General features: G+C 48.2%; 1 protein-coding gene across 8 annotated transcripts in view; it reads left to right on the forward strand.

The window, feature by feature from the left end:
* NOL4L (nucleolar protein 4 like) overlaps window positions 1–23749 on the forward strand; it is a 126954-nt gene that overhangs the window by 60888 nt on the left and 42317 nt on the right. For all 8 annotated transcript variants that reach the window (XR_006215519.1, XM_042980646.1, XM_042980651.1 and 5 more), the window contains one exon: window positions 2969–3078. Coding sequence is in view for 7 of the 8 variants with exons in the window: in XM_042980646.1 (XP_042836580.1) it covers window positions 2969–3078 (110 nt within the window). In the remaining variant the exon portion in view is untranslated. The remainder of the gene's footprint in view (window positions 1–2968; window positions 3079–23749) is intronic.

Genomic DNA, 23749 nt, shown 5'->3' on the forward strand with positions numbered 1-23749 from the left:
AAACCAAGCTGTACCCGGCTTTATTAGAGGTGCCTTCTCATAAGCAGCCATGGTATTTTAGGCAGGACATGGGTGACCATCAGGGAAAAAAACACAGTGCCTGGCCTCCCCAGATGGCCAAACACGGAGAGCTGCCGTGACACTCCATGAATTCTTCCCTTTCGGCTCTGACCAGTGATCTCCAGGACGAGGATGGCCCTGCTCATGCACCATGTTGTCTGGCAGCTTCTCACCAGACAACCATGTCTCTGAGGAAATGAAACGGAAATGGCAGAGTTCTCTGTCTGGAGACCCAGGATCAGAAAACAGGAACCATGGCTCTTTTGAGTGACGCCCTCTCAATGTGGTTGCTCAAATGTCCGCCTCACATACGGCCTCCAACCCCGTCGCTGTGTGGGGGAGGGAGGTCCCAATGTGCTCCTGGGCTTAAAGAGGTCAAGTCTGGGTTGAGGGTGGGGCAGCAAGAAGAGGACTAACGGACGCTGAAACCGACTTCAGTCCCCTCGCCGTGCCAGTCGTCTGTGCGAAGGCGCCAACGTGCAGCGGTGTCAGAACCCTCTGCCACGGAACCAAGAGGAAGTGTCTACGGAAAGAAAGTGCAGCTCATTTTAAGCCAGTTTTCTGAGATACTCTATTAGTGATATTCACTTCTTCCTCAGAGAGCAAAGACCTTCCTCAAGGAGCACAAAAACCCCGAGTGCGACAACATGGCTTTAAAAAGCAAGCCATAGTTGTGCATTTTTATAAACCTTGATGATATTCAAGCTGTGCCGTCACCAGAAGGATACCACCTCAAAATGACACCCGTCGGCCCCAGACCCAGTCTCCATGGACCCCGTTCTCTGTTTCTGTCCTTGTCAAGGCAGGGACTCCCTTGTCCCCTTTGGGTAGCTTCACCCCCTTGTTTGCAGGGGCTTTTTTCTTTATCGTAAAATATAACATAAAACTTGTCATTTTAATAATTTTTAAGTGTACATTCAGTGGCATTAATGATATTCACACCACTCAGCCACCCTCACCACTGTGTGTTTCCAAAACGTTTTCACCACCCCAAACAGAAACCACGTGCCCATGAAGCAATAACTCCCATTCTCAACCCCCAGTCTCCAATAACCTGTGTTCAACCCTCTGTCTCAGTGACCGGGCCTGCTCTCGATAGTCCAGCTAAGTGGAATCCTAGCGTATTTGTCCTTGTGTGGCTGGCTTCTTTTACTCAGCATAGCGTCTCCAAGGTCGAAGGGACCTTCCTGGCCTGGGCCCTGGCTCCCGCATTCCTCCACCGAGGCCCCAGCACCCGCTTGCCCCTGAGCCCGTCTCTCCGGCACGATGGTGGTGGTGGCAGTGGTGGAGAGCAAGCTTTGGCAAGTCCACAAGTCGCTCCTGCTTCTCCTCCTTCTCCTCACACTGCTCAAATCCCAGCCCATGAACAGAACTGAGCACCAGGGGGGACTTCGGGCCAAAGGCCTGGAGTCTTGGAGGCAGGAAGAGGAGGCCGGAGAACAGGTAACCAAGACTATGCCCCAGGCGGAGGGTGAAGCTGGGTCAAGTGACTAAATGACCAAAGGAGGCCCCGCTTTGTGTGAAAGGTCCCAGCTGGTGACTCCAGGGTTTTGAGACTGGTCATAGCAGGGGGCATCTGCAGAGAAAGCTGGAATGGGAAAAGGGGCAACGGGCTGGGCTCCCTTTCAGTCCTGCTCCCCGTCTTCCTTGACTTATTACTGTGCCATTTTAGTCTGTCCCTTATGACGCCCACGGTGGGGCCTCAGACGCAGAACACAGTGACTGGGCACCATCCACTGCAGCAGCCTCTGCAGAAGGCAGCTCAGCTGGAGACTTTAAGAGTTCTGGAACAGTCCTACCCTTCGGCCCCCAAATTCCATTTTTTGGGAAACAATTAGAAATACAGACCAATATTCATGAATAAAGATGTTCCCTGTAGTACTGTTTATAATAGCCTCCAATAGGAAACAACCTGAATGGCCAATCATAAGCAATGACTTGAGCAAGTTATGATAAAATAGTACACAGCCATAAAAACACTGTTTGCAAAGCAAAACAAGATTTTTGATGGTGGGGGAAATGACCGTGACAATGTTAAGTGGGAAAAAATGTTTTTAAGCAAACTATAATTTTCTGTATGCATTTTAATATCAAGTGCGTAAAGAAGAGAAGTCACAGAGAAAAAATAAACAGAAGCATATGTCAAGCTGCTCGGTGCAGTTATTGGTTTTGGGTGGTTTTTTGGTTTTTGGTTTTTTTTGGCCTTTACATTTTTCCACATTTTGCAAATGCTTTACAAAAAGAACATGCGTGACTTTGATCTTCAGGACAAGAAAGCAATAAATGGGGGGAACAGAGCTCCTCTCCGTGTGATTAAGGAGGAACCAGAATTTGGGAGGGGATAGTGGAGGCCTGGCCCAGACCTGTGAGCCATATGGTACCTGACAGTGCTTTTGGGGGACGCTGTTGGAGTGGGAGATGGGGTCAGGTGGTGGTGGCAGGTGTGCACCAGGAAGCTGGCTTAGACCAGAGCTGGAAACGAAAATGCCTTTGAGGGCCCGGCAAGTGTCATAATCAAGTGGTGAAAATGCGCATAGGAACCGGTAGGGACTGTGGCAAAATGGAGAGTTCACACGCTGGCTAAAGTGGCTGCTGCAAGGCTGCCCTGGTAGGTGGCCAGGTGGGAGCATGGGCCCTGTGTGACCAGACCTTGCAGCTTCCAAGGAAGCCAGATAGTCCCGATTTTTAGCATGCGAACACTTGCTAAACACCGGCACCTAACTGAACAATATTTTCAGGGCCTCACAGTCTGCATCCACAGGCCAGATGTGGTAGGTGAGCCGCCAGCTTGTGAGCTCTGGCATGTTCCTTCCTCCTCCTTAGGCTCTGTGTGGGTGACAGGGTGTGGTGCCTGCCAGGGGGCCCCTGGCCCAGACTGAAAGTGGCTTCCTTTTGTTCTTCCTGCCAGAAAACGAACCTCCTTCTCCTCTGGTCTCCGGGATTATCGATTACAACATGCCCCTTACCTCCACGTACCTGAAGCAGATGAAGTTGCGAGTGATGAACTCCCAGGAACAGGTAAGGCACATGTCTCTCCTCTCTTCGTCCCGCCTGGAAGTGTCCCAACCTGTCTGGGTGCAGTTGGTCCTTTCTAGGATGTGGGGACCACAGCAGGTGTAAACACACTGGGAATCGAAGGGGACCGTACGTGGTTATCTGGTCCTTGCAGTCCAGGCTGAGGAGTGTGGGGGTGGAAAGAATGTGTTCTTAGTTAGGGATCTGCTGGGCAGACAGCCCTGCCAGGTCTTCAGTGAAACTCAGGAAGCTCATGCTTCACAGAACTTTCCCCAAGGGCAGGGGTGAAGGAGGGGGTGTGCATGAGCTGTAGACCTTGGCCCTTAGGTTGTTCTCTCTCTGCTTTTTGCCCTTTGTCTGCTGTGTCACTCACCTCCTTTCCCCAGGGAGGCATGAGAGAGAAAGAGAGAGAGAGAGGTGCCCTGGCTGCTCACCTGTGGCCTCTCACTCTGGGGGCCCAGAGAGGCCAGAGGCCTTGGAGGGTGGCCCGGGTGAGATAAGGCCCTGGGCCCCCCTGGCTGTCCAAGACTCCCCAGCTGTGGATTGCCAAGTGTTGTCAGGCACCATGGAAACTGGCTCTGAAAAGAAAACTGCTCTTGCCAGCTTCCCCACACAGTCTACCTTCTAGCCCTTTGCAAAGCAAGTAGCATGACTGTCCTTCAAGGAAGGACTAGGTGAATGCCACCCCCTCCCTCCACCACTGCCTAAAATCAGAGTAATAATTTCTCACACAGCTTCACATCTTCTCATCTGTTGTGACGTATGAACCTACTAGACCTTTGAGGCCTCCCTAGGGGAATGGGTTCTTCCTCCCCACCCCCACCGAGAGTCTGACTTCCGGCCCTGGGTGCACGCTGTCCCGCGTACTGCTGGTCTCCTTGACAACCTGAGTGTGTGTACGCAGAGTGGGTGATGGCTCCACAGCCAGCTCCAAGGTGATGTAGCAGGATGTTTAGGTTGCATCTGGGGCCGTGGCACCCACTGGAGGATTTGAGCTGGCCTGCTTGAGCATGACCCATTCTGCCCTCCCCCAAGGAGGAGGGATGTCCTCCCAGCCCCGTACCATGCCCGGCCCATAAAGGTTGAACAAAATAAGCCTTGCTCTGGATGCTAGGGCTGTTTGTGTCTCTGTGCCTCCCGCATCTTCTCGCCTGACATAGTCTCCTCTATGATGGTTACATCCCTAAGAAGCTTCACGTACTCAAAAATAATGTCAGTGGGGGAAAGGATGTGGGGGTTTCTAACTCACAACGGTAAAATTGTTTCTGTGCAGGAATGCCAATAATATGGCAGTGTTTTTGTTAATAGTTACAGAATCTAAACACCACCATGCAGGTTCAGTGCGAGACCTCTGACTACGCTGAAGAGTAATTTCCTTTCCCGTAACCATCCACACAGTCATAAGCACCTGGCTTCTCTCACCTTCTTTTCACCATTCCCATCCGTCACCATGAAGCGCACAGCCACTCAAACAGCTGGCGGTCCAGCCTCGTGCCTCTTTCTTTCCCACAGAACGATGCTAGATTCAGATCGCCACCAGGACCAGTAGTGGTCAGGGTAGCCCCATTACTGGATGCTGTGCTATTTTGCTTCGTGATACGAATTCTTGCTATCTGTGGGGAATTACAACTATCGGCCAGGTGCATTTGCAAGGATTTAATCCTTCAGCAAATACTTATGGAGCCCCGCCCCGTGAGCTCATCTAGGGATGCGCAAGTCTTCGGAGCTACCATTACTAGCCCTTCTTATGATTTGGGGGAAATAGACACTAATGAAAAAGAATCACACACAAGGGCCCAGCTCAGAGGAGGTAACGATAAATAATCGGAGGGAAAGATGAATCGGTTATCACAGGGAAGCTACGACAAGTGCCACACGGGAGGACACACAGTCCATGAGTACTCTTAGATGGGCATGAGGGGTGGACCGAGGCAGGGCTTTGCTTCAGAAAGGGGTGCTTGAGCTGAGGTGGAGGTCCGAAGGGAAGAGCTCCAGGCTAAGGAAACCGCTTGTGCCGAGGTCCTGTGGCTTGAGGGAGGACGGTGCCTCTGAGAACCTGAGAGGCTGATGTGGCCAGTGCAGGGAGTGTGAGGTATTCTGTTCCTGAAGAAAGAGGTGGAAGACACAAGTGTTGGGCAAAGAAGCACTTGGGTATCTGTGAATGAACCAAAGTTCATGAAACAAGATGGATAAAATACCCTGGTGAGGTTTGGGCCACTCACAAAGGAAAGGCGGGTTGTGGGAAGGTGTTTCTCTCCAGGGTGCTCTGAGAGTCCAGCTGGGACTGAAATTGACAGCAAGTGTCTCAGAGTCGACTCTGCCTTCCTCGCCTCCATTCCCAGTTTCCCGGGTGGGGGCCCTGGGACGGTATCCGCTCTTCTCCTGTCCCCTGTGCTGCAGGAGATCAAAGGTGTCGACCTTCCTTGCATACACCGGGCAGGAGAGGCAGCGTCCCTCCCCGAGCCTAGGGCTTGGCATCTGCTGGGCTCCAGCACTCCCCGCAGAGCGGTGAGCTCGCAAGGCCTCACTCGCTCAGGCCATCCCTGTTCTATGGCTGGGCACATGGTGAAACCAGAAATCGCATCGCTCATCAGATTATTTATCTGTAGGAGCAAGGAAGGGCCAAGGACCCAGAAGTCTTTGATTCTTCGGTTTGAGTTGGAACTAAAAATACATTTATTGGAATTGGTAGCTTGTTCCCCGGGGGGAAGTGGGAGTCGGGCTCTCCTCGGGGCCAGTGAATGGCGTGCCGTGCGAACACGCAGCCAGGGGCCTGCCTCTGCCGCTGTCACGTCTCGTGTGCCGCCGCCGAGGCTCTGAAAGCGGCTTCATTCCCTGAAGCCTCCTCTGGCCCCGAAATGCTGACAGAGGGCCTAAGTGTTTGCAGGTCACTCCTGCAGGCCCTACGGAAAATAAACCTAATTCTAATGTAACAGGAGCTGGATAAGTGATAATTTATTAATGCCAAACAAAACCCTCCATCTAAAAACTCCGGGTAAGAAAAATCCCAATAATTCATTTTTTCCAGCATTTGATATCCAGGAGACAAACAGTAAGGCAGGTAGAACATGTTGCCCTCACTTTGCTTCTAGCAGACAATGAACAGGTGGTGGGATTTACTTGCGAACTGGACAGAATCATGTTACTTGTCCAATTGTGTCAAATTAATATGCCGGGAAATGGGCCCTTCTCCACAGAGGATATTAGGTAATATGAAAATCTAATAACAATATTCACACAAAGGGAAAAGATTCTTCTTGAGGTCTGATTCAATGCAGCAAATATTAATGGTGTCCTCAACATGCAAGACATTTGGGGATCAGACACCAGCCTTCCAGGACCTCCATCCTAAGACACAGAACCTGGGAGCTATCATCGCAGGGGCCACATTGAGCTGAAAATAGGGGACTGTAGTCTGATAAAATCCTTTTTCCCCCTTGCTTGGGGAAACTCTAATAAAGACATAAAACTGAAATCACATTTTGTTGTACTGATGAAGAAAACATTTTCTTATAGGGGGCGGGGTAGGAGGATCTCATAAGTTGCGGACTGTCTCTCGGAGAATGCTCTGTAGCATTCCGTCATAAGATGAGGTCTCAGGGAGACGTGCCACACTCACAGGACAAGTGCCATCCACAACGGCTGGCCTGGCACATCCCCCTTTAGGGCTGTGTGCAAGATGCACCGAAGAGGAGTGCTAGGGTCTCCTCTTTATGTGGCCGCTGGTTTCATACCTCTTTTTTTTTTTTTTAACGTTTATTTATTTTTGAGACGGAGAGAGACAGAGAATGAACAGGGGAGGGGCAGAGAGGGAGACACAGAATCGGAAGCAGGCTCCAGGCTCCGAGCCCTCAGCCCAGAGCCCGACGTGGGGCTCGAACTCACACACCGCGAGATCGTGACCTGAGTTGAAGTCGGACGCTTAACCGACTGAGCCACCCAAGCACCCCCCTCTTTTTTTTTTTAAGAAATGTTTTTTAATGTTTATTTATTTTTGAGAGAGAGAGCACAAGGAGGGGAGGGACAAAGGGCAGAGGGCAGAGGATCCAAAGTGGGCTCTGTGCTGACAGCAGAGAGTCTAACGTGGGGCTCGAACTCATGAACCGTTAGATCATGACCTAAGCAGAAGTCAGACGCTTAACCGACTAAGCCACCCAGGTGTCCCCGTACTTCTTTTAATTACACAGGTAGCACCTGACCTCAGTAGTCAAAAGCAAAAGCATGGTGATAAAAATCACCACCATCCCACCACTCAAGTCACTGAGATTTTGGGGTCCAGCCTTCCAGACTGTTGAACAGAAAGGGGATTATCCTGCACAAACACCGTGCTTTGCTTTTCTTCTTTCAAAAAAAAAATTTTTTTTAATGGTTATCTATTTTTGAGAGAGAGAGAGAAACAGAGTGCAAGTGGGGGAGGGGCAGAGAGAGAGGGAGACACAGAATCTGAAGCAGGCTCCAGGCTCTGAGCTGTCAGCACAGAGCTGATGGTGGGGACTTGAACCCACAAATCGCAAGATCATGACCTGAGCTGAAGTCAGACACTCAACCAACTGAGCCACCCAGGAGCAGGGTGGGTGGGTGCTTTACTTTTCTGATGCTGATTTTCCATGTTATCAGAGTCTCTTTACCCTCTTGGCCAAGATATTTCCCACCTACCAAATAAACTGGTTATATAATTTTCCTGCCATTCCCTCGCTCCTTCACCCATCCATCCACTCATCCATCCACCCATCCACCCATCCACCCACTCATCCATCCACTCACCCATCCATCCACCCAACCATCCATCCATCCTTCTGTCCATTGCACACTGTAGCCAGACATGGTTGTAGGCGCTAAGGGAACAGTGGTGAACAGAGGCGAGTCTATGCCCTGCTGGCTCTCAGAGTTCAGTGATAGAGATAAGGAAAACCCAAATCAACACTCTGGGGTTTTAGAGGAGGGACGGAGGAGGGACAAGGAAGTGAGCCAGGTGGATGCTATTGTAGGCACTGGGTTATTAATTTAGGCACTTGTTCTGTGTCCAGCACTTCACACTTTACCCTTTGCCCTCACAGCCCTGCAGGGTCCCATTATTCTCATTTTGCAGATTCCATAGCTCAGGCTCAGAAAGGTTCAGCACTTGCTCGAGGTCACACAACCACTGACATGAATGAAACTCAGATCTCCTCCATCCCTGAACCTGTGCACCTGCCAGAGCCCCAAGCCCTGCTTCTCTCCACACTTACTGGATGAGGATGTGCTCATTAGAATCTGAAGCAGGTGTGTCACCCAGGGGGTTGGAGGGGGGAAAATGTCCTCGGCAGAGATTCTGGCAGAGCACGTCAAGGGTCTTTTGTTTGGCCTGGGAACTGGGATCTGCTTTAAATACATGATGCTTGGGGTGCCTGGGTGGCTCAGTCGGTTGGGCGGCCGACTTCGGCTCAGGTCATGATCTCGCGGTCCGTGAGTTCGAGCCCCGCGTCCGGCTCTGTGCTGACAGCTCGGAGCCTGGAGCCTGTTTCCCATTCTGTGTCTCCCTCTCTCTGACCCTCCCCCGTTCATGCTCTGTCTCTCTCTGTCTCAAAAATAAATAAACATTAAAAAAATTTTTGAAAAAAAAATAAATACATGATGCTTAAGGAAATATCACAAGAGGAATTTGGCAGGGGGCTGGGGTTGGGAGGATGGTTACCCCTACCTCGTGTATGCTCAGTTATCTGCGGGGGTACGTGTATAATTTGATATGCACATTACGGGTGATGTTATCCCGATCTTTTCTTAGATCCCAGTGTTTGACCCAAGACCCTATTATAGAAATCATGTCCCGATCTGGAAGGAGGGAGACAGATTGTATTCTTTCTTCTGACACATACTTCCATTTTATAGAAGTGGAGGCTGAGACCTCTGGACTATTTGTTTTTGTCGGTGGTGGTGGTTTCTGTTCTTGCTCTGTCCGGAGTGGGAAGGCTGTCAGACCTTCTTAGACCTCCCCTTCTCCAGTTCCTGGAGCTGTTCTAATGTCCTACTAATGGTTTTAATCATTCTCCCAGCAGCCGGTGTAGTGGTGCTGCTCCATTGTTTAAGCCCCAGTGACGGAAGCTCTTACTTGTCTCCGTTAACCTCTGCCTCCCTTTCTACTGCCTTTCTCCCGGCCCAGAGGGTGTGGGAGGACCTTGAAGGCCCCAGCAAACATGTGGGGCCTGGAAGGTCCACCGCCCCCTGAGTCTCCAGAGCTTGGGCCCTCATGCTCCTTGCAGCCGGCCTGTTGGAGCAGCACTGTTCTTAGCCAGGACGCCAGCCCCCCACCTATGCAAACACCCTAAAGGCAGGTTGACGGCACCAATTCCACCACCTACCAGCTATGTGACTTTGGGAAAATTGCTTCACTCTCTGTGCTTTATTACTCGAGAGTAGTAATAATACACCTAACTCATAGAGTTATTCCAAGAGGTAAATGATGCGAGGCAAGATCAGTGCTTAGCACAGCGCCTGGCACGTTAGAACTATGGAGTGACCTCTCCTGCTGTTAATGCACCTTGTGTTTAATAGACACAGTGGATGACCTTGTGCAAGAGACCAGGGCCGTAAAGTTGAATAAGAAGTATAGTTGTTCTCAAGGAACTCTTCTTAACAGACGGGACAACAGCCATGGAACTGTGACCCAGACAGAAAACAGAGGCCAGAAGGGGCCAGGAATCTGCCAGGTGGTTCAGGGGACATTTGCTTATTTTAAAATGAGATTCGGGCCTCTCATTGTAGCCCATCTGGCAAAGAGGGCCCAGGTGAGGGAAGCTGAGAGTCGACAGCTCTAGGAGACGCTGAGCTGGTGAAGGCCACAGCCAGTTTGGGGAAAGTAGGAGAAAGGAGACAGAGGAGGAGGAGGAGGCTCAGAGCATGGGTCTCTCTTGGCAGTGAGGCCACAGGAGAGCCCTTTCCTCAGCCAGCACTGGGGAGCGAGGCACGGATGGGGGCAGGAAGTGAGCACAGTCCAAGTGTGGAACTTTCTCAGGTCCCAACCTCCCTAAGTGCAGGAGAAAACAAGCCCACTCCAAAAAGTTCTCCACATTCACTTTGTTTTTTAATTGTGATAAAATATTTGTAATTTAAAGTCTGCCATTTTGACCATTTTTTTAAAGTTTATTTATTTATTTTTTTATTAATCCCTACACCCAGTGTGGGGCTCTAACTCACAACCTCGGCCAATATCAAGAGTTGCATGCTCTTTGGACTGAGCCAGGCAGGCGCTCTGCCATTTTAACCATTGTTTTTAAATTTTTAAAAATTTATTTATTTTAAGAGAGAGAGAGAGTATGTGTGTGTGAGTGGGGCAGGGACAGAGAGAGAGGGAAGAGAGAGAATCCCAAGCAGGCTCTGCACTGTCAGCACAGAGCCCGATGCCAGGTTTGAACTCACAAGCCATAAGATCATGACCTGGGCTGAAATCAAGGGTCAGACGCTCAACCGACTGACCCACCCAGGCAGCCCTAACCATTTTTTTAAGCTTATTTATTTATTTTGAGAGAGAGAGAGAGACAGAGAGAGAGAGAGAGAAAGAGAGAGGGGGGGGGGAGGGGCAGTGAGAGAGGAGAGAGAGAATCCTAAGCAGGCTCCTCACTGCCAACACAGGGCCCGATGAGAGGCCTGAACTCGGGAACCATGAGATTATTACCTGAGCCGAAATCAAGAGTCAGACACTTAACCAACTAAGTCACCCAGGTACCCCCACTTTAACCATTTTTAAATGCACAGTTCAGTGGCATTAAGTACATTCACAATGTTATGCAAACAGCACCACTATCTCCAAAAGTTTTTCATCACCCTGAACAGAAGGTCTATAACCATTAAGCAATAACTCCCCGTTCTCCCCTCCTCCAGCCCCTGGTAACCACCTAGGTTTTACTTTTTGTCTCTATAAATATGACCACCTAGGGACCTCATATAAGTGGAATCACATAATTAATCTTTGTCCTTCTGTGTCTGGCTGACTTCACTTAGTGTAATGTGTGTCCAAGGTCCGCTCGTGTTGTTGCATGTGTCAGAACTTCATTCCTTTTTATGGCTGACTAATATTCCATTACTTACCAAACCATATTTTATGTATCCCTTCACCCACTGATGAACGTTTGGGCTGTGTCCACTTTTTGGCTAACCACACTCACTTTTTAATCTATTGGACCAGGTTGCAGGACAAGGAAGAATTAAATCAGGGCTCTGTTCCTTCTCTCCCTGAGTCCTTAACCCTCTTTGTGGCTTTCTTTTCTCATGAACACTCTCAACCTCAGAAGGACCCCAAGAAATGGGGGGACCCAAAGAAGAAGTGAGAGCCTGTTGCTTAACTTAAACAGTGCCTGACTCATAGGGCTCTTACTTGTGGAGAACCCATGAGCACTGACTCTGATCCAGATTTAAGAGCTTGGTAACAATAATGATCTCTGGGGCACCTGGCTGGCTCAGTCCAAAGAGCATGCAACTCTCGATCTTGCAGTCATGAGTTCAAGCCCCACATTGGGTGTAGAGATTACTTTAAAAAAATAACAATAATGATCAAAGAATCTCTTCCTTCCCCCTCCTCAGGCTGTCTTGCAGCCCAGGCAAGATGTGAACTCAGGGGGAAAATAACAGAAAAAAATCATTTCCATGTCCCCTGCTGTGGCTCAGTGTATGTAACCTTTGGTGGTCTCTTAAGAAAGCAGAGGTTCTGAAGTATTTCTTTAAAATTAAACAGTAATCTCCATGCAACAGAACTAGAATTTAGAACTTTTCAATCCCTAGAGAAAATAAAAGAAATAAAGAAAACTTGACCAATGCAGCAAGAGTAATTAAATGAGGGAATAAAAGAAGAAACAACTAAAAAGAGATATAATAAGTAGAAAACATAAATAAGCTAGTAGGAACAAGACCAAATGCCAGTAAATCACAGTAAATGTAAATGGATTAAATTCCACTGCAGAGAATTTAAAAAAAAAAAAAAAAAAGAGGCTCAGATAAGGTTTGTTTTTTTTAATGGCAAACAAAAGACATTTTTTTAATGACACAAAAACTAAGATGAAATCAAGAGAAAGAGAAGGCAGTGTTGCTCCTGTCAAACAAGCAAATGTTTAAGGCAAAAAAAAGCATTAAATAGGGCAAAGTGAGATATTTCATGTTGATCAAAGGCAGTTTCCCAGTAAGATTTCAGAGCCTCTTGACCTTGGAAGTCTGCCCTTGGGGGAGGTTGAGGAGGTGGTTGGTCCTGTGGAACATAAGTAGCGCCTTTAAGCTTCACCATGAGAGGCAGCATCCTTCTTCTGTGTCCCCATCATCATTCTCTTCACCTTTTGTCATTTGTGGTACTGTCTTGCTGTAGCCACTTCTCTAGACCAGTATCTTCAAACTTTGAGCATTTCTGTTTGCTCTCTGGAAATGTGCATGGAACAGAATGTGGCGTGGACCCTGAAGAACCTGTAAGAATGTGGATCTGCTCCTTGGCTACCTGGATTTTAGTCCTTCTCCTCCTCTCCTGACTGGGCTCATCCACCAAGGCATACTGGACTGCTTTCTCAGTTCCCAGCCTCCTCCTTTCCTCCCAAGTCCTGGTCTTCCTGGCTTCCTTCTCTTGCTTCATCTCTTGCTTCCCGCCTCTCAGACACCCTTAACAAGCCTCTGGGATCAGCCCACCTATGACTTGTTATGTGGTTGAACTGAAGGGGTGCAGCTTGACTCCATGAGAGTCCAAAAAGGACCTGAAATGGCCCTGGCTCCATTTTCAAGATCTGAGAAGCTATAGCCCAAACTTTTTCCTGTCTCAGTAAATCCCTGGCACTGTGGAAGGTTTGTGCTGCGGCAAGAAAAACAAAAAGCAACTGAAATATTGACCTTGACCAAGGCTGCTGTTTGGATTTTTCCAGGCAAAGAATGATCCTTAGAGCATTTCTGCTGTGAGATGATGTGCAGGTGGGGTAGTTGCCCTCAGATTCTGCCCTGTGCCCCTCAGACCCTCCCCCATAATTCCAGGGTGGTTCAGTTTCAGAAACAGCATCTCAGGTGGCCCTTTATCTTTTTTTGTTTTTGTTTATTTGTATTCATTTTTATTTTTATCAAAAGAATATATATTTTAAAAATCAGATAGAAAAACAGCAGACCCTGCCCTGGCCTTCCCACTTTAATTTCTTCTTTTCAGAGACAGCCTCTTAGTTATCTTTTAGCTCTCTCTTCTGGTTTTACCTTTTTTTTCTAAATAACATACGCTCGTGCTGCTAGTTCTTGGTTTTTTAATTTGGGCTGTTTGGATTGATGTTGTTCAATTTCTTGCTGTATAAGATAGATATTTATACTATTATACCCTTTCATAAATACATATATTATTTCCCCTTCCTGCATCCCTCAATATTCTCCATACCTCTCTATTTGGATAAATCACTTCATTATCTATATTATTATGACTGTGCATAGATTATTCATAGCTAAGCCTTATGAGCATACTATGATTACATTTTCTTTCTTTTGATTCCCCAGAGTTAGCCATTGCCTCTTTTTTCCAACCTTCACCTTCTACCTTTTGATCTTGCTTACGATGTGTGTGTTTTGTCATTTTTATTTTTGTCTTTATGTGCTCAAATTTATCTTTTTTTCTTTAATGGCTTCTGCATTTGACTCTTTAAAAAGCTAAGTAACTCCACTTCCATGTTCTCCTTCAGTACTTTCATGTTTTCATTTTTTTAATAGACTGCTTTTTAGAAAAGTTTTAGGTTTACAGAAAAATTGAGACGATGGTATAGAATTCCCACATTACACCCCCCCCCCACGCACACGCACACCCAGTTTCCCATACTATTAACGTCTTACGTGGTTACAATACATTTGTTACCACTAATGAACCAATACTGACACATTATTGGTAACTAAAGTCCATAGTTTATTTAGATTTCCTTAGTTTTTACCTGATTTCCTTTTTTCAGTTCCATAATCCTGTTGGGGATACCACTTTACATTTAGTTGTCGTGTCTCCTGAAGCTCTTCTTGGCTATGACAGTTCCTCAGCTTTTACTTGTTTTTGATGACCTTGACAGTTTTGACCTACTGGTCAGGTATTGTGTAGAATTCTGGAGTTTGTCTGATATTTTTCTCAATATAAAGCTGAGGTTATGGGCTATTAAGAGGAAGACCACAGACATAGAGTGTGATTTTTACCACATTATAGCAGGGGTACATACTGTCAACATGATTCATGACCATTGCTGTTGGCCTTGGTCACACCTGGCTGAGATAATGTTTGTCAGGTTTCAAAACTGTAAAGCTGCACTTTTCCCCCCTCTCCAGGAAGGAAGTCACTATGTACAGCCCATACCTAAGGAGTGGGGGTTATAATTTCCTTACTTGAGGGCGAGGTATCTACATATATTATTTGGAATTCTTTGACATGGGACATTTGTCCCTTCTACCTCATTTGTAAATTTATTTAATCGTTCAGTAATTTATATGACTATTTATTTTATACTTTGGGTTATAATCCAATACTACTTTATTTATCTTGATGCTGAAACTGTTCCAACTTTAGTCACTGGGAGCTCCTTCAGTTGGCTCCTGTGCTCTTCTGACAAACCCTGATGGAGGGGTCTTGGGGTTTGTTCTTCGTAGGGTTTCATTTACTTTCTGGCACTGTGAGATGCTCCAGGCCCATCTTGTATATTTCCTGCCCCAATCCCAGATCAGCTATATCTCAAAGGAGCTCTGGTTCCTTTTATTGAAGAATTGTATTAAAAACCATGATCTGGGTGCTAGGTGTGCTTATTGCTACTGGAGTTTCCTTCCTTTTAGACCATCTAAGCAGAAGGAGCAAAAAATAAGCACGTTTTTATTTTTCAATTAATCTTTGATCCATTTGGAGCTTATCCGGGTATATTCCGAGACACAGATCCTGTTTTACCCTTCTGTGGAAGCATCACTTATTAAAGAATCTATTTTCTCCCCATTGATTTGAGATGCCACCTTTATAATTTACTAAATTTCCATCTGAAACAGAATCTACTTCTATTCAGCCCATTGGACTCTTTGTCTATTTAGTATCTGGTAGGAATGGTTCCCTTCCTTGTTGTCCATCTTTTCCAAGTTATCTTGGCTTGAAAAGAAAGTTATTTGAAAAAAAAAATGTTTAATGCCTGAAAATTTTTGTATCCCATTCTTGGTGGGGGAAAGATAACAGAGGCACCGGGCTTTGGTGTTTGTTTTTTTTTTTTTTTTTTTAACATTTATTCATTTTTGAGAGACAGAGCATGAGCAGAGGAGGGGCAGAGAGAGAGGGAGACACAGACTCCAAAGCAGGCTCCAGGCTCTGAGCTGTCAGCACAGAGCCCGATGCGGGGCTCGAACTCAGAAGCCATGAAATCATGACCTGAGATGAAGTCGGACACGTAACCGACTGAGTCACCCAGATGCCCAAGGCACTGTTGATCTAACCAAGTAAATATTAAGTCAAGACACTTTTACTGCAGGCCTTTCTGTTCACCAAAAAACAGGGGTGGACTATGAGCCAGGAGCATCATGACCCCAGCGTTATCTGGGGGCTATAAACATGGACAGCCCAGCATTCCCATCCTCCTAAGGATGATGTCAAGCAAAATAGGGCATTTCTAAATTTGAGAGGGATGGTTTTCTTGGCAACCTCTTTGAGAGGACAAATAAGGGAGTGAAGAGCCCACTCCCAAACGTTATTTTATTTTATTTTATTTTATTTTATTTTATTTTATTTTAAGTAGGCTCTAACCTGATGTGAACTCACAACCCCCAGATCAAGAGTTGCATACTGTACTGACTGAGCCAGCCAGGTACCCCTAAACATCTTTGTGATAGGGCATTGTTTTAGAGATTAATACATACTATTGAGTATACTCAGGTACTTTCTAGAAACTTGCTGCAGTTTCCAGGTACTCAAAGAAAATGAGCATTATGGCTATTTTGCTAGGACAGCCTGGGGTTCATAGAGATCTGTATCTCTTCTGTCTTCCTGCTTCCCTGAAGTTGTGTGGGAAAAAAGCAGAAAACAACCAACATCCTGTCTCAAAAGCCAGTTGCCTGATGGAGTCAGTAGATACCTGAAACCTAAACAGCTCATTGTCCCCATCAGTTTTTATTTTTTTAATTTATTGTATTTTTTTTGAAAGAAAGACAGTGAGTGGGGGGAGGGGCGGAGAGAGATGGGGAGAGAGAGAAAGAGAATACCAGCATGACAACCCCACACAGGGCTTGAACCCACAAACTGTGAAATCATGACCTGAGCTGAAACCAAGAGTCAGATGCTCAACTGACTGAGCCACCCAGGCGCCCTACGTCCCCATCAGTTTTTAAAGGCTCAGTGCCCTTCCAGGCTGCTGACATCCACCCCGGCATGTGAAGATGCCGACCTGGCCTTTCAACTTCATTATCCAGGAAAAAAAAATGTACACAGTGCCCATAATTTACTGGTACAGGCAGGAGAGCCGCCTGGTACCACGAGCAGAATCCTGCATGCTAGGCTAGCCCGGAGATGCTTTATCTGTGTCAAGGGAAAAACTGGGAGCAAGGTCAGGAGCTGCTACCTGGGCCTCCTGAATGGGAAGCAGCTCTGTCTCCTCAGACTCTGACTGTAAACCGCCCCTGGGAGGCACCCTGGGGAGCTGACTCCTGCTCTGTCTTTAAGGACAAGAGAGATCCAGCAGGAAAGGAGGTGTCTCTCCTGGGCTGGGCTGGGCCAGGAAGGAGCAACTCAAAACATCCAGATGGTCACTGAACCGACAGCTGACCTTGTGACACCCCCCTCCCTTCTCTGGGCCCAGCCTGACTGAGGCCCAGAGGGGCCCTGTCTTGTGACCAAGTCCCATTGGGTCATTGTCGTTGCTGTTTTTCACAACTGAACTCCTAACCCCAGTTTTCAAGGTATCTTCCATCTAGAGCAAGTAGGTTATTTGGGGCAGCGTGCTTTCTCCAGCCCTCCCTGTTTTCTGTCACATTTGGGGGGGGGGGCGGCAAGTCCCCTGGTGGCTTTGTCTAGCCTCCCACTGAAGGCCCTGAAATATAGGTCTCTGGGCCCCTGGCAGCTGAGCATCTGTGGGTTGTGGTTTTCCATAGGTTCTTGACCCCCCACCCCCGACTCTTACCGCCCTGATTGCTCCTTCCCACATGGGGGGCAGATGGGTCCCGGCACCCCAGCAAAGAGCTGCTGGGGGAGATGTGACCCCACTGGGTGGGCCTGTGGGTGGGTGAGCCAGGGCTCTGTAACCAGACCTGGGGGATGCGGGAGGAGTTCAGACGCTTCAGCAGCTGATGTCTGGAGATCAATTAGAGATAATGGCTTTGGGTGAACGCAAAGAGGCATGGCCAAGATTTTCCTGGTTATGATTGTGTTTACCTCATTAGCAGCCTTTTCTTTTTTTCTTTTTTGAGGGTGGGATGGCACAGTGCTGCACTGTGAATTTGTGCCGGCTGCTTTGTGTCACTCAGGGTGACCAGGCACGGACCCCTGGCAGCCGGTCGTCCCCCCACCTCCACTCAGACGGAAGAGACACAGGCCCGCGGCTTCTGCTCACAGCCCACCAGACCCGTGCCCTCCCAGTGACCCTGTGTTTGTACAGCTTTAACATTTTTTCTTCCTTCCGTCATTCAAAAGTCACTGAAGTTCCTACTATGTTCTGGACACTATGTCCTACTATGTCCTGAGCAAAGAAGACACAGCAGCGAAAGAGACACATAAGGATCCTGTTCTCGGGGAACTCCCAGGCTGTAGGGATGATAAACAAATCAATAAGAAAAAATACACAAAAGTGAGAAGTTTGGGGCAGAGAATTAAAATAGGGAGAGTTGATAGACTGCACCTCTGGGTGAGAAGCCCTCTCTGAACAGGTGGCAATCCAAGCCCAGATGGATATGAAGTAGTCAGACCTGAATGGTAAGAAGTAGCCAGACGTGGGGCAGTGAAGGAGAAAAGGCTTGCCAGGTGGAGCAGACACCAGTGCAAAGGCCCTGGGGTGGAACAGCAAGGGGGCTAGGACAGAGGGAGTGAGGTGGAGACACGCTTGAACAAGCTTGAGCGGTCTGCAGAGGACAGCCCCCTCTGGGCCCACCAGCTGGATATGAAGTTTGTCGTGTTCAGTGTGAAACCCTAGGCTGCATTTTCCTCCACCAGAGGAGACTGGTGGCTTTACTGGGGGTGGTGACGAGCAGAGATGAGCACCCAAGAGGGTGTCCGGGGACTCGGGTTATAGGTGTGGCCCTGCCCCTGACCAGCTATCTGACTTTCACTTCTCTGTGCTGCAGTTTCCCTGTTACTGAAACAGCAGATTTAGGCCAGGCTTTAGTGGTTTCCAAAGTTTGCCTTTTGACAGAGGAACCCCTTCCTTCAAGGAAGTTCTTTTGGGGAGGAAGTCCAGCATATCAAGGGGCAGCAACAGGCGGGCATGTTGCCGGCAAAGCTGGCAGAGGGGCCCATAGCTCTGCCCACCTTCCTCTCCTATGCCCAGGCGGCACCCCCTCCACCCTTCCATAGGACCCCAAAAACAGGGCCTAGAAAGCTTTGGGCTGAGGTGCTAAAGACAGGCAGAAGGGCTCAGCCCAGCATAACCACAAGCAGCCTGGCTTCAGGCCAGGACTCCTCTCTCTCCTGTAGTTTCCTCCTCGGTGGAAATGAGTAACTGAGCCCATGCTAGCCCCATGGTGTTTTAAGGCTTGGATCTTTGGAATGTCTCTTAAGTGCCTCAAGAAAAAAATAGCATAGAAACAGAAGATATGTTTTAACTGGTGCAGTGCTGTGGCTCAGGAAGTGCCCAGGCACAACCGTGCAATAGCCTTGGCACCGTCCCCTCCTGCAGAGTTCATAGGGAAGGGAAATAAGAGCTTGTCTTCTCCCAGGCACCACGCGTGCACAGCAGGTGCCTGGACATAGCCGCCTTCCTCAGTCTTTTTAAGGAGTCTACATTCTAGAGAAAAAGCCACATAGGAGTGGGGTCCTTGCTGTCCAGTCCAACCACAAACAGGAATCCCATGAATCATTCAGAGATGCATGCTCCTGACTATAAGAGCAAAAAGTCAGCTGACTGTACAGCCAAACTTGAAGCTTTTTTTTTACTGCTGAAACAAGACGAGCGGAGGAGCCATTGTTGGGGTTAATGTCTACAATGTTGTTGATGTCTCTGATGTTGCTGACCTTTTCCTCATGCTTGCAAGTTGGCTGCTGTTGCTCCAACCATCTTGTCCACATTCAAGGTGAGAGGAAGATGGGAAGGGGTGGTGTAAGCTTAGTCCAGCAAAGCAAAAGCTTTCCCAGAAAATCGCCAATAGACTTTTGTTGACATCACATCGGCCAATGTCACATGGCTACCTCCAGCTGCAAGGGAGGCTTTGAAAGAAAGAATTTTGTTTTTCTACCCTCTCTAGTTGAGAAAAGGAAAGGAGAAATGTCGAGTTTGGGTATCAGATAAGTTAGTCCACAGTATCTCCCATGGCCTGGGTGCCATCAATTGAGCTTGATAATGCACTTGGGTTATTAAGATGCCAAAGGATCAGGTGGGAGAAAATAATAAGAAGGGAGGGGAACAGAGGAGAAGCAGGGAGGGAGAAGAAGAGAAGAAGGAGAGGAAGGAAGAGAGAAGGAATGGTTGTTGGAGGCCTTCTGTGTGCCAGGTCCCCCACGTGGCTAGGGAAACTAGGCTCAGTCTCAGAGAGCTCAGGTAACTTATCCAAGGTCTTAGAGCTAGTGCAAGAGAGCCCTGTTCCCTCTAACATTATGCTATTACTTCCCAAGGGAAGAGGAAGGAGGAGAGAAAGGAAAAGGAAGGTGAGAGTGAGCAAATATAGAGACAAGGCCCCCAGTGGCACCAGCACTAACAGCTTCAGAGGGATGGGTCTGGGTCCCCTTATCCCAGCACCGCAGTCCTGGCACGTGGGGCAGGACCCAGCACACAGCGGGGACTCGGTGAAAGTATTTTGGCTGATGCCTTTATTACAAACTACTTATTTAAATGCATCACTGCATTCAAACCTCACAGCAGCCTTCAGAGCTAGTCCCTGTTGTCCCCCCATCTTAGAGATGAGAAAACAAAGTTAAAGAGGTTAGGTTGCCTGCCTGAGGTCACATCAAGGAAGGGCCTGAATGTAAACAGAACACACCCAGTCACCTGCTCCCCAGCTGTACCCCCACCCCGGCGCTGCCCACCAGGCACAGGACTCCAGCCGTCAGAAAGTTCTCCGTGCTGTAGCTCTGCCCCCAGAACCCTTGGCCATGACCCACACACCTCCCAGCCTCGGGCTCTGTCACGGAGGATGCAGGCCGAAAAGGGGAAGTGCCACCCGCCCCTTTCTCTTGGCAACCTGTCCCCACAGCCGAGCCTGTCTTCCTTGGAGCAGCATCCGGTAGCTGCAGCATCTGGCAGAGGGGCCCTGGCCTCTCCTCCCATCACCTGCTGAAGAGCTAAGGAAAGGCCCCAGGCCCAGCTTCCCTCAGGGGTTGCATGGAGAAGCCTTGGGGTCCCACCAGGGGGGAGCAGCCCCAGCCCCTTGCCAGTGCTCAGCCCGAGGGAGACCTCTGAGGGCCCAGACTTGCTCTGGGGCTTTGTCTTTCTGTGCTGCAGGTCGGTGAAGTATGACACCACATGGTCCGACTCAGCGGTCCTGCCTCAGCAGGGTACTCCCCACACTCTGGGGACCCACATACCCTGGTTCGAACCCCAGCACGGCCACTAGCTTCCAGCTCTGTGACTGCGGGCATGTCCCCTGGCCTCTGAATGCCAGCTTCCTCACTGTTGGGTGACTGGATGAGTCATTTAATCTTCCTCCCAGAGCCCCTACTTGTCATTACACAACGGCAATTAATATCAACCTTGCTATTTGGCTGATTCAATAAGGTAACATATACTACCACCCAGCGTAAGTGCCTGGCACAGAGTGGGTCGCAGTTAATTGAGCACACCAAGCTCCAGGCTGCTCGACCATGGTAACTGGCTCCAGCTTTTTTTTTTTTTTTTTCCTTTTCCAAACTTTCATTAAACTATACCACTCAAACAGAAAAGAGCACACATCGTTTAAGTGGACAGCTCAGTAAGTTTCTCCAGACTGAATCCACCTCCTGTGACCAATTCTCAGATCAAGAAACAGAACATTGTCAGCACCCCAGAGACCCCCTGTGCCCCCTCCCAGTCACCACCCCCACCAAGGGTGACCACCACCCTGGCCTCTAATAGCATACATTGGTTTTTCCTATTCTAGAAGTGACTGTGAATAGAATCATATAACATGCGCATCTTCACTCACAAGCCTGAGTTTGTGAGCATCATCTGTGTGGTGCTCCCTCTGTCGCCGAGGGGTATTCCACAGCATGTGTGGAGCCACGGCCAGCCGGTCTCCGTTAGCGTTCACTCGGGTGGCTTCCGGGTTGGGGCTCCTGCGAATAGTGTTCTGTGATCCTTCTAGAATGTGTTCGGTAGGGACCGTCTCCCTTTGGTTTGTTGTGTGCGTACCTAGGAGCGGAAGTGCTGGGTTGCAGCCGGCCTTGGCTTTTTGGCTGAGCCTCTCCAAAGGTGCTACAACGCAGGAAGAGAGAGGAGGGGGGAGCGCGTGCTCTGCGGGAGTTACAAAATGCGGCCTGGGTTGCAGATGGTGTGCCTAATTCAGAGCTGCGTCGTGGAGCTCAGAGCTGTACTGGGCGGAGGGCGAAACGGGGTCCTGAGTGATGCAGTGAGGAGTTCTGCCGGGGACTGTGCCGCCTAAGAGCCTGTCCTAGCCCTGAGAGTTCATGGTCCAGTTGGGGAAAGGAGGTCTAAAGCAGGAAACAGGAAGTACAAGCACATTAGGTAACGGGAGTAACGGAGACCTGCCACAAGAGCCAGCCGCGTGGTCTGCGAAATTGGCTGCTCCAGGTTCAGAGGGTTCCAGATTTGGCAAGGGTGGAGGGGGTCTTTGCTGATGGCCGAAAGCACCTTTCTAGCATGCATCCTTCAATGCCCAACTTAAATGTCACCTCCTCAGTGGATCCCTCCAGGATCCAGTATGTCCCTCTTACATGCCGGGGACTTTGTTCTCAACAGGCCCCACAACTGTCAAGTACAAACTGAATGTACATCCTGTGACCAGAAACCATGTGGTCATTTGCTTAATCTCTCTCTCTCTCTCTCTCTCTCTCTCTCTCTCTCTCTCCTGCTGGCCTGCAGGCTCTGAGTGGACAGACTTATATCTGTATTGTTCATTGCTGGGTCTCCCATACTTTTCATGGTGCATGGCATGTGATAGGGGATCTATACATATTTGTGGAAAGAACATGTGCCCGAAAGCATGCATGATCAAAGGAATGGAGGGGGTCACACATGGGTGATTGGGGAACAGAAGATAGTGAGTCTCTCTGAAGCAGAGTTCACCACTTGGAACAGAAGGATACAAGGCCAGCAGGGCTGTGGAAGGCCTCGAACACGAGGCCATTGAGCTGCAACTTGATTCTGCCAGCAACTGGGAGCCATTGAAGGTTTTGGAGTGGGAGAGCGACATGAACAGAGATTAACTGATGACACTTTAAAGCAACACATCACTGAAAAGGAGATTGGGTGAAAGTGTAATTTCTACCTTTTGTTGTGGTTGTTAGGAAAGTACATTTCCACAAGCCAGGCCCTTTTAGTTATATTCACGTGGGAAATTTATCTAAACAGAGAAGGAATGAGGACACAGTATTGGACAGTTCTTCTAGATTTCAGCAAAGTGGTCAAACTGACTATGAGGTTGCAGCCAGCTGTGCAAAAATCAGCCAATGCCAAGAATAGATGGAGAAGCCAAGCTAGGCCCCAATCCACAGATCAGGTGTTTTGAATTCAGGCATGTGTGAAGCCCTTGGTGCTTCCATCCATGCTCCTCTTCCTGCTGAGATGCCCTCCCTACTTGCCACCTGTCACATTCCTCCTGCCTTCTTTGGTTCAGATGGATGTCATCTCTTCCAAGAACCTCCTACCCCAAGCCCCTCCTTTCTCCATGATTGTCTGCACCTAGGGCACCTCTCTGTTACGGCCTGGGTTTAATTGGACAGCTCTTGGGGGATAGAGGTGGATGTCAGCCCTACTAGATATTAAAATATATTCTAGAGCTATAATACTGGGACAGGAATAGATCAATAAAATAGAATAGATGATTCTAAAAATAAGGGAAAATTAGTGTAGTGTGCTATAATGGTGGCATTTCTAACCCATGGACAAAGATGAATTATTTAAAAGATGGTATTGGGACAACTTGGAGAACCTCTTAAAAAAATACAAACTAGGTTTAGTAGTAGACCTCACTACTTATATGGAGATAAATTACAGATTGAATGAAGATTTGGGGCACCTGGTGGGCTCACTCAGTAGAGCATGTGACTCTTGATCTCAGGGTCCTGAGTTCAAGCCCCACATTGGGCATAGAGCTTATTTAAAAAAAAAAAAAGAAAGAAAAAGATTTAATATAATGGAGCTATAAGTGCTCTGCAAGAAAATATGGGTGAATTACTTTTATAATCTTAGAGTGGGAAAAACCTTTGTTTTGGCCTGAAACCTTTAAGCCCTAACAGAAAAAAAAAAAAAAAATTGAGAGGATATAAAAATAAAAATTTTCCATATGGCAAAATAATCTCATCACAAATAAAATAAAAAAGACAACAAAAGGACAACATATTTGCAAAATATATGACAAAAGATTAAATTTCCTTCATAAAAAAAAAGACCACCAGGGCGCC

The sequence above is a fragment of the Panthera tigris genome, chromosome A3, assembly GCF_018350195.1.
Source record: "Panthera tigris isolate Pti1 chromosome A3, P.tigris_Pti1_mat1.1, whole genome shotgun sequence".
Classification (NCBI taxonomy): domain Eukaryota; kingdom Metazoa; phylum Chordata; class Mammalia; order Carnivora; family Felidae; genus Panthera; species Panthera tigris.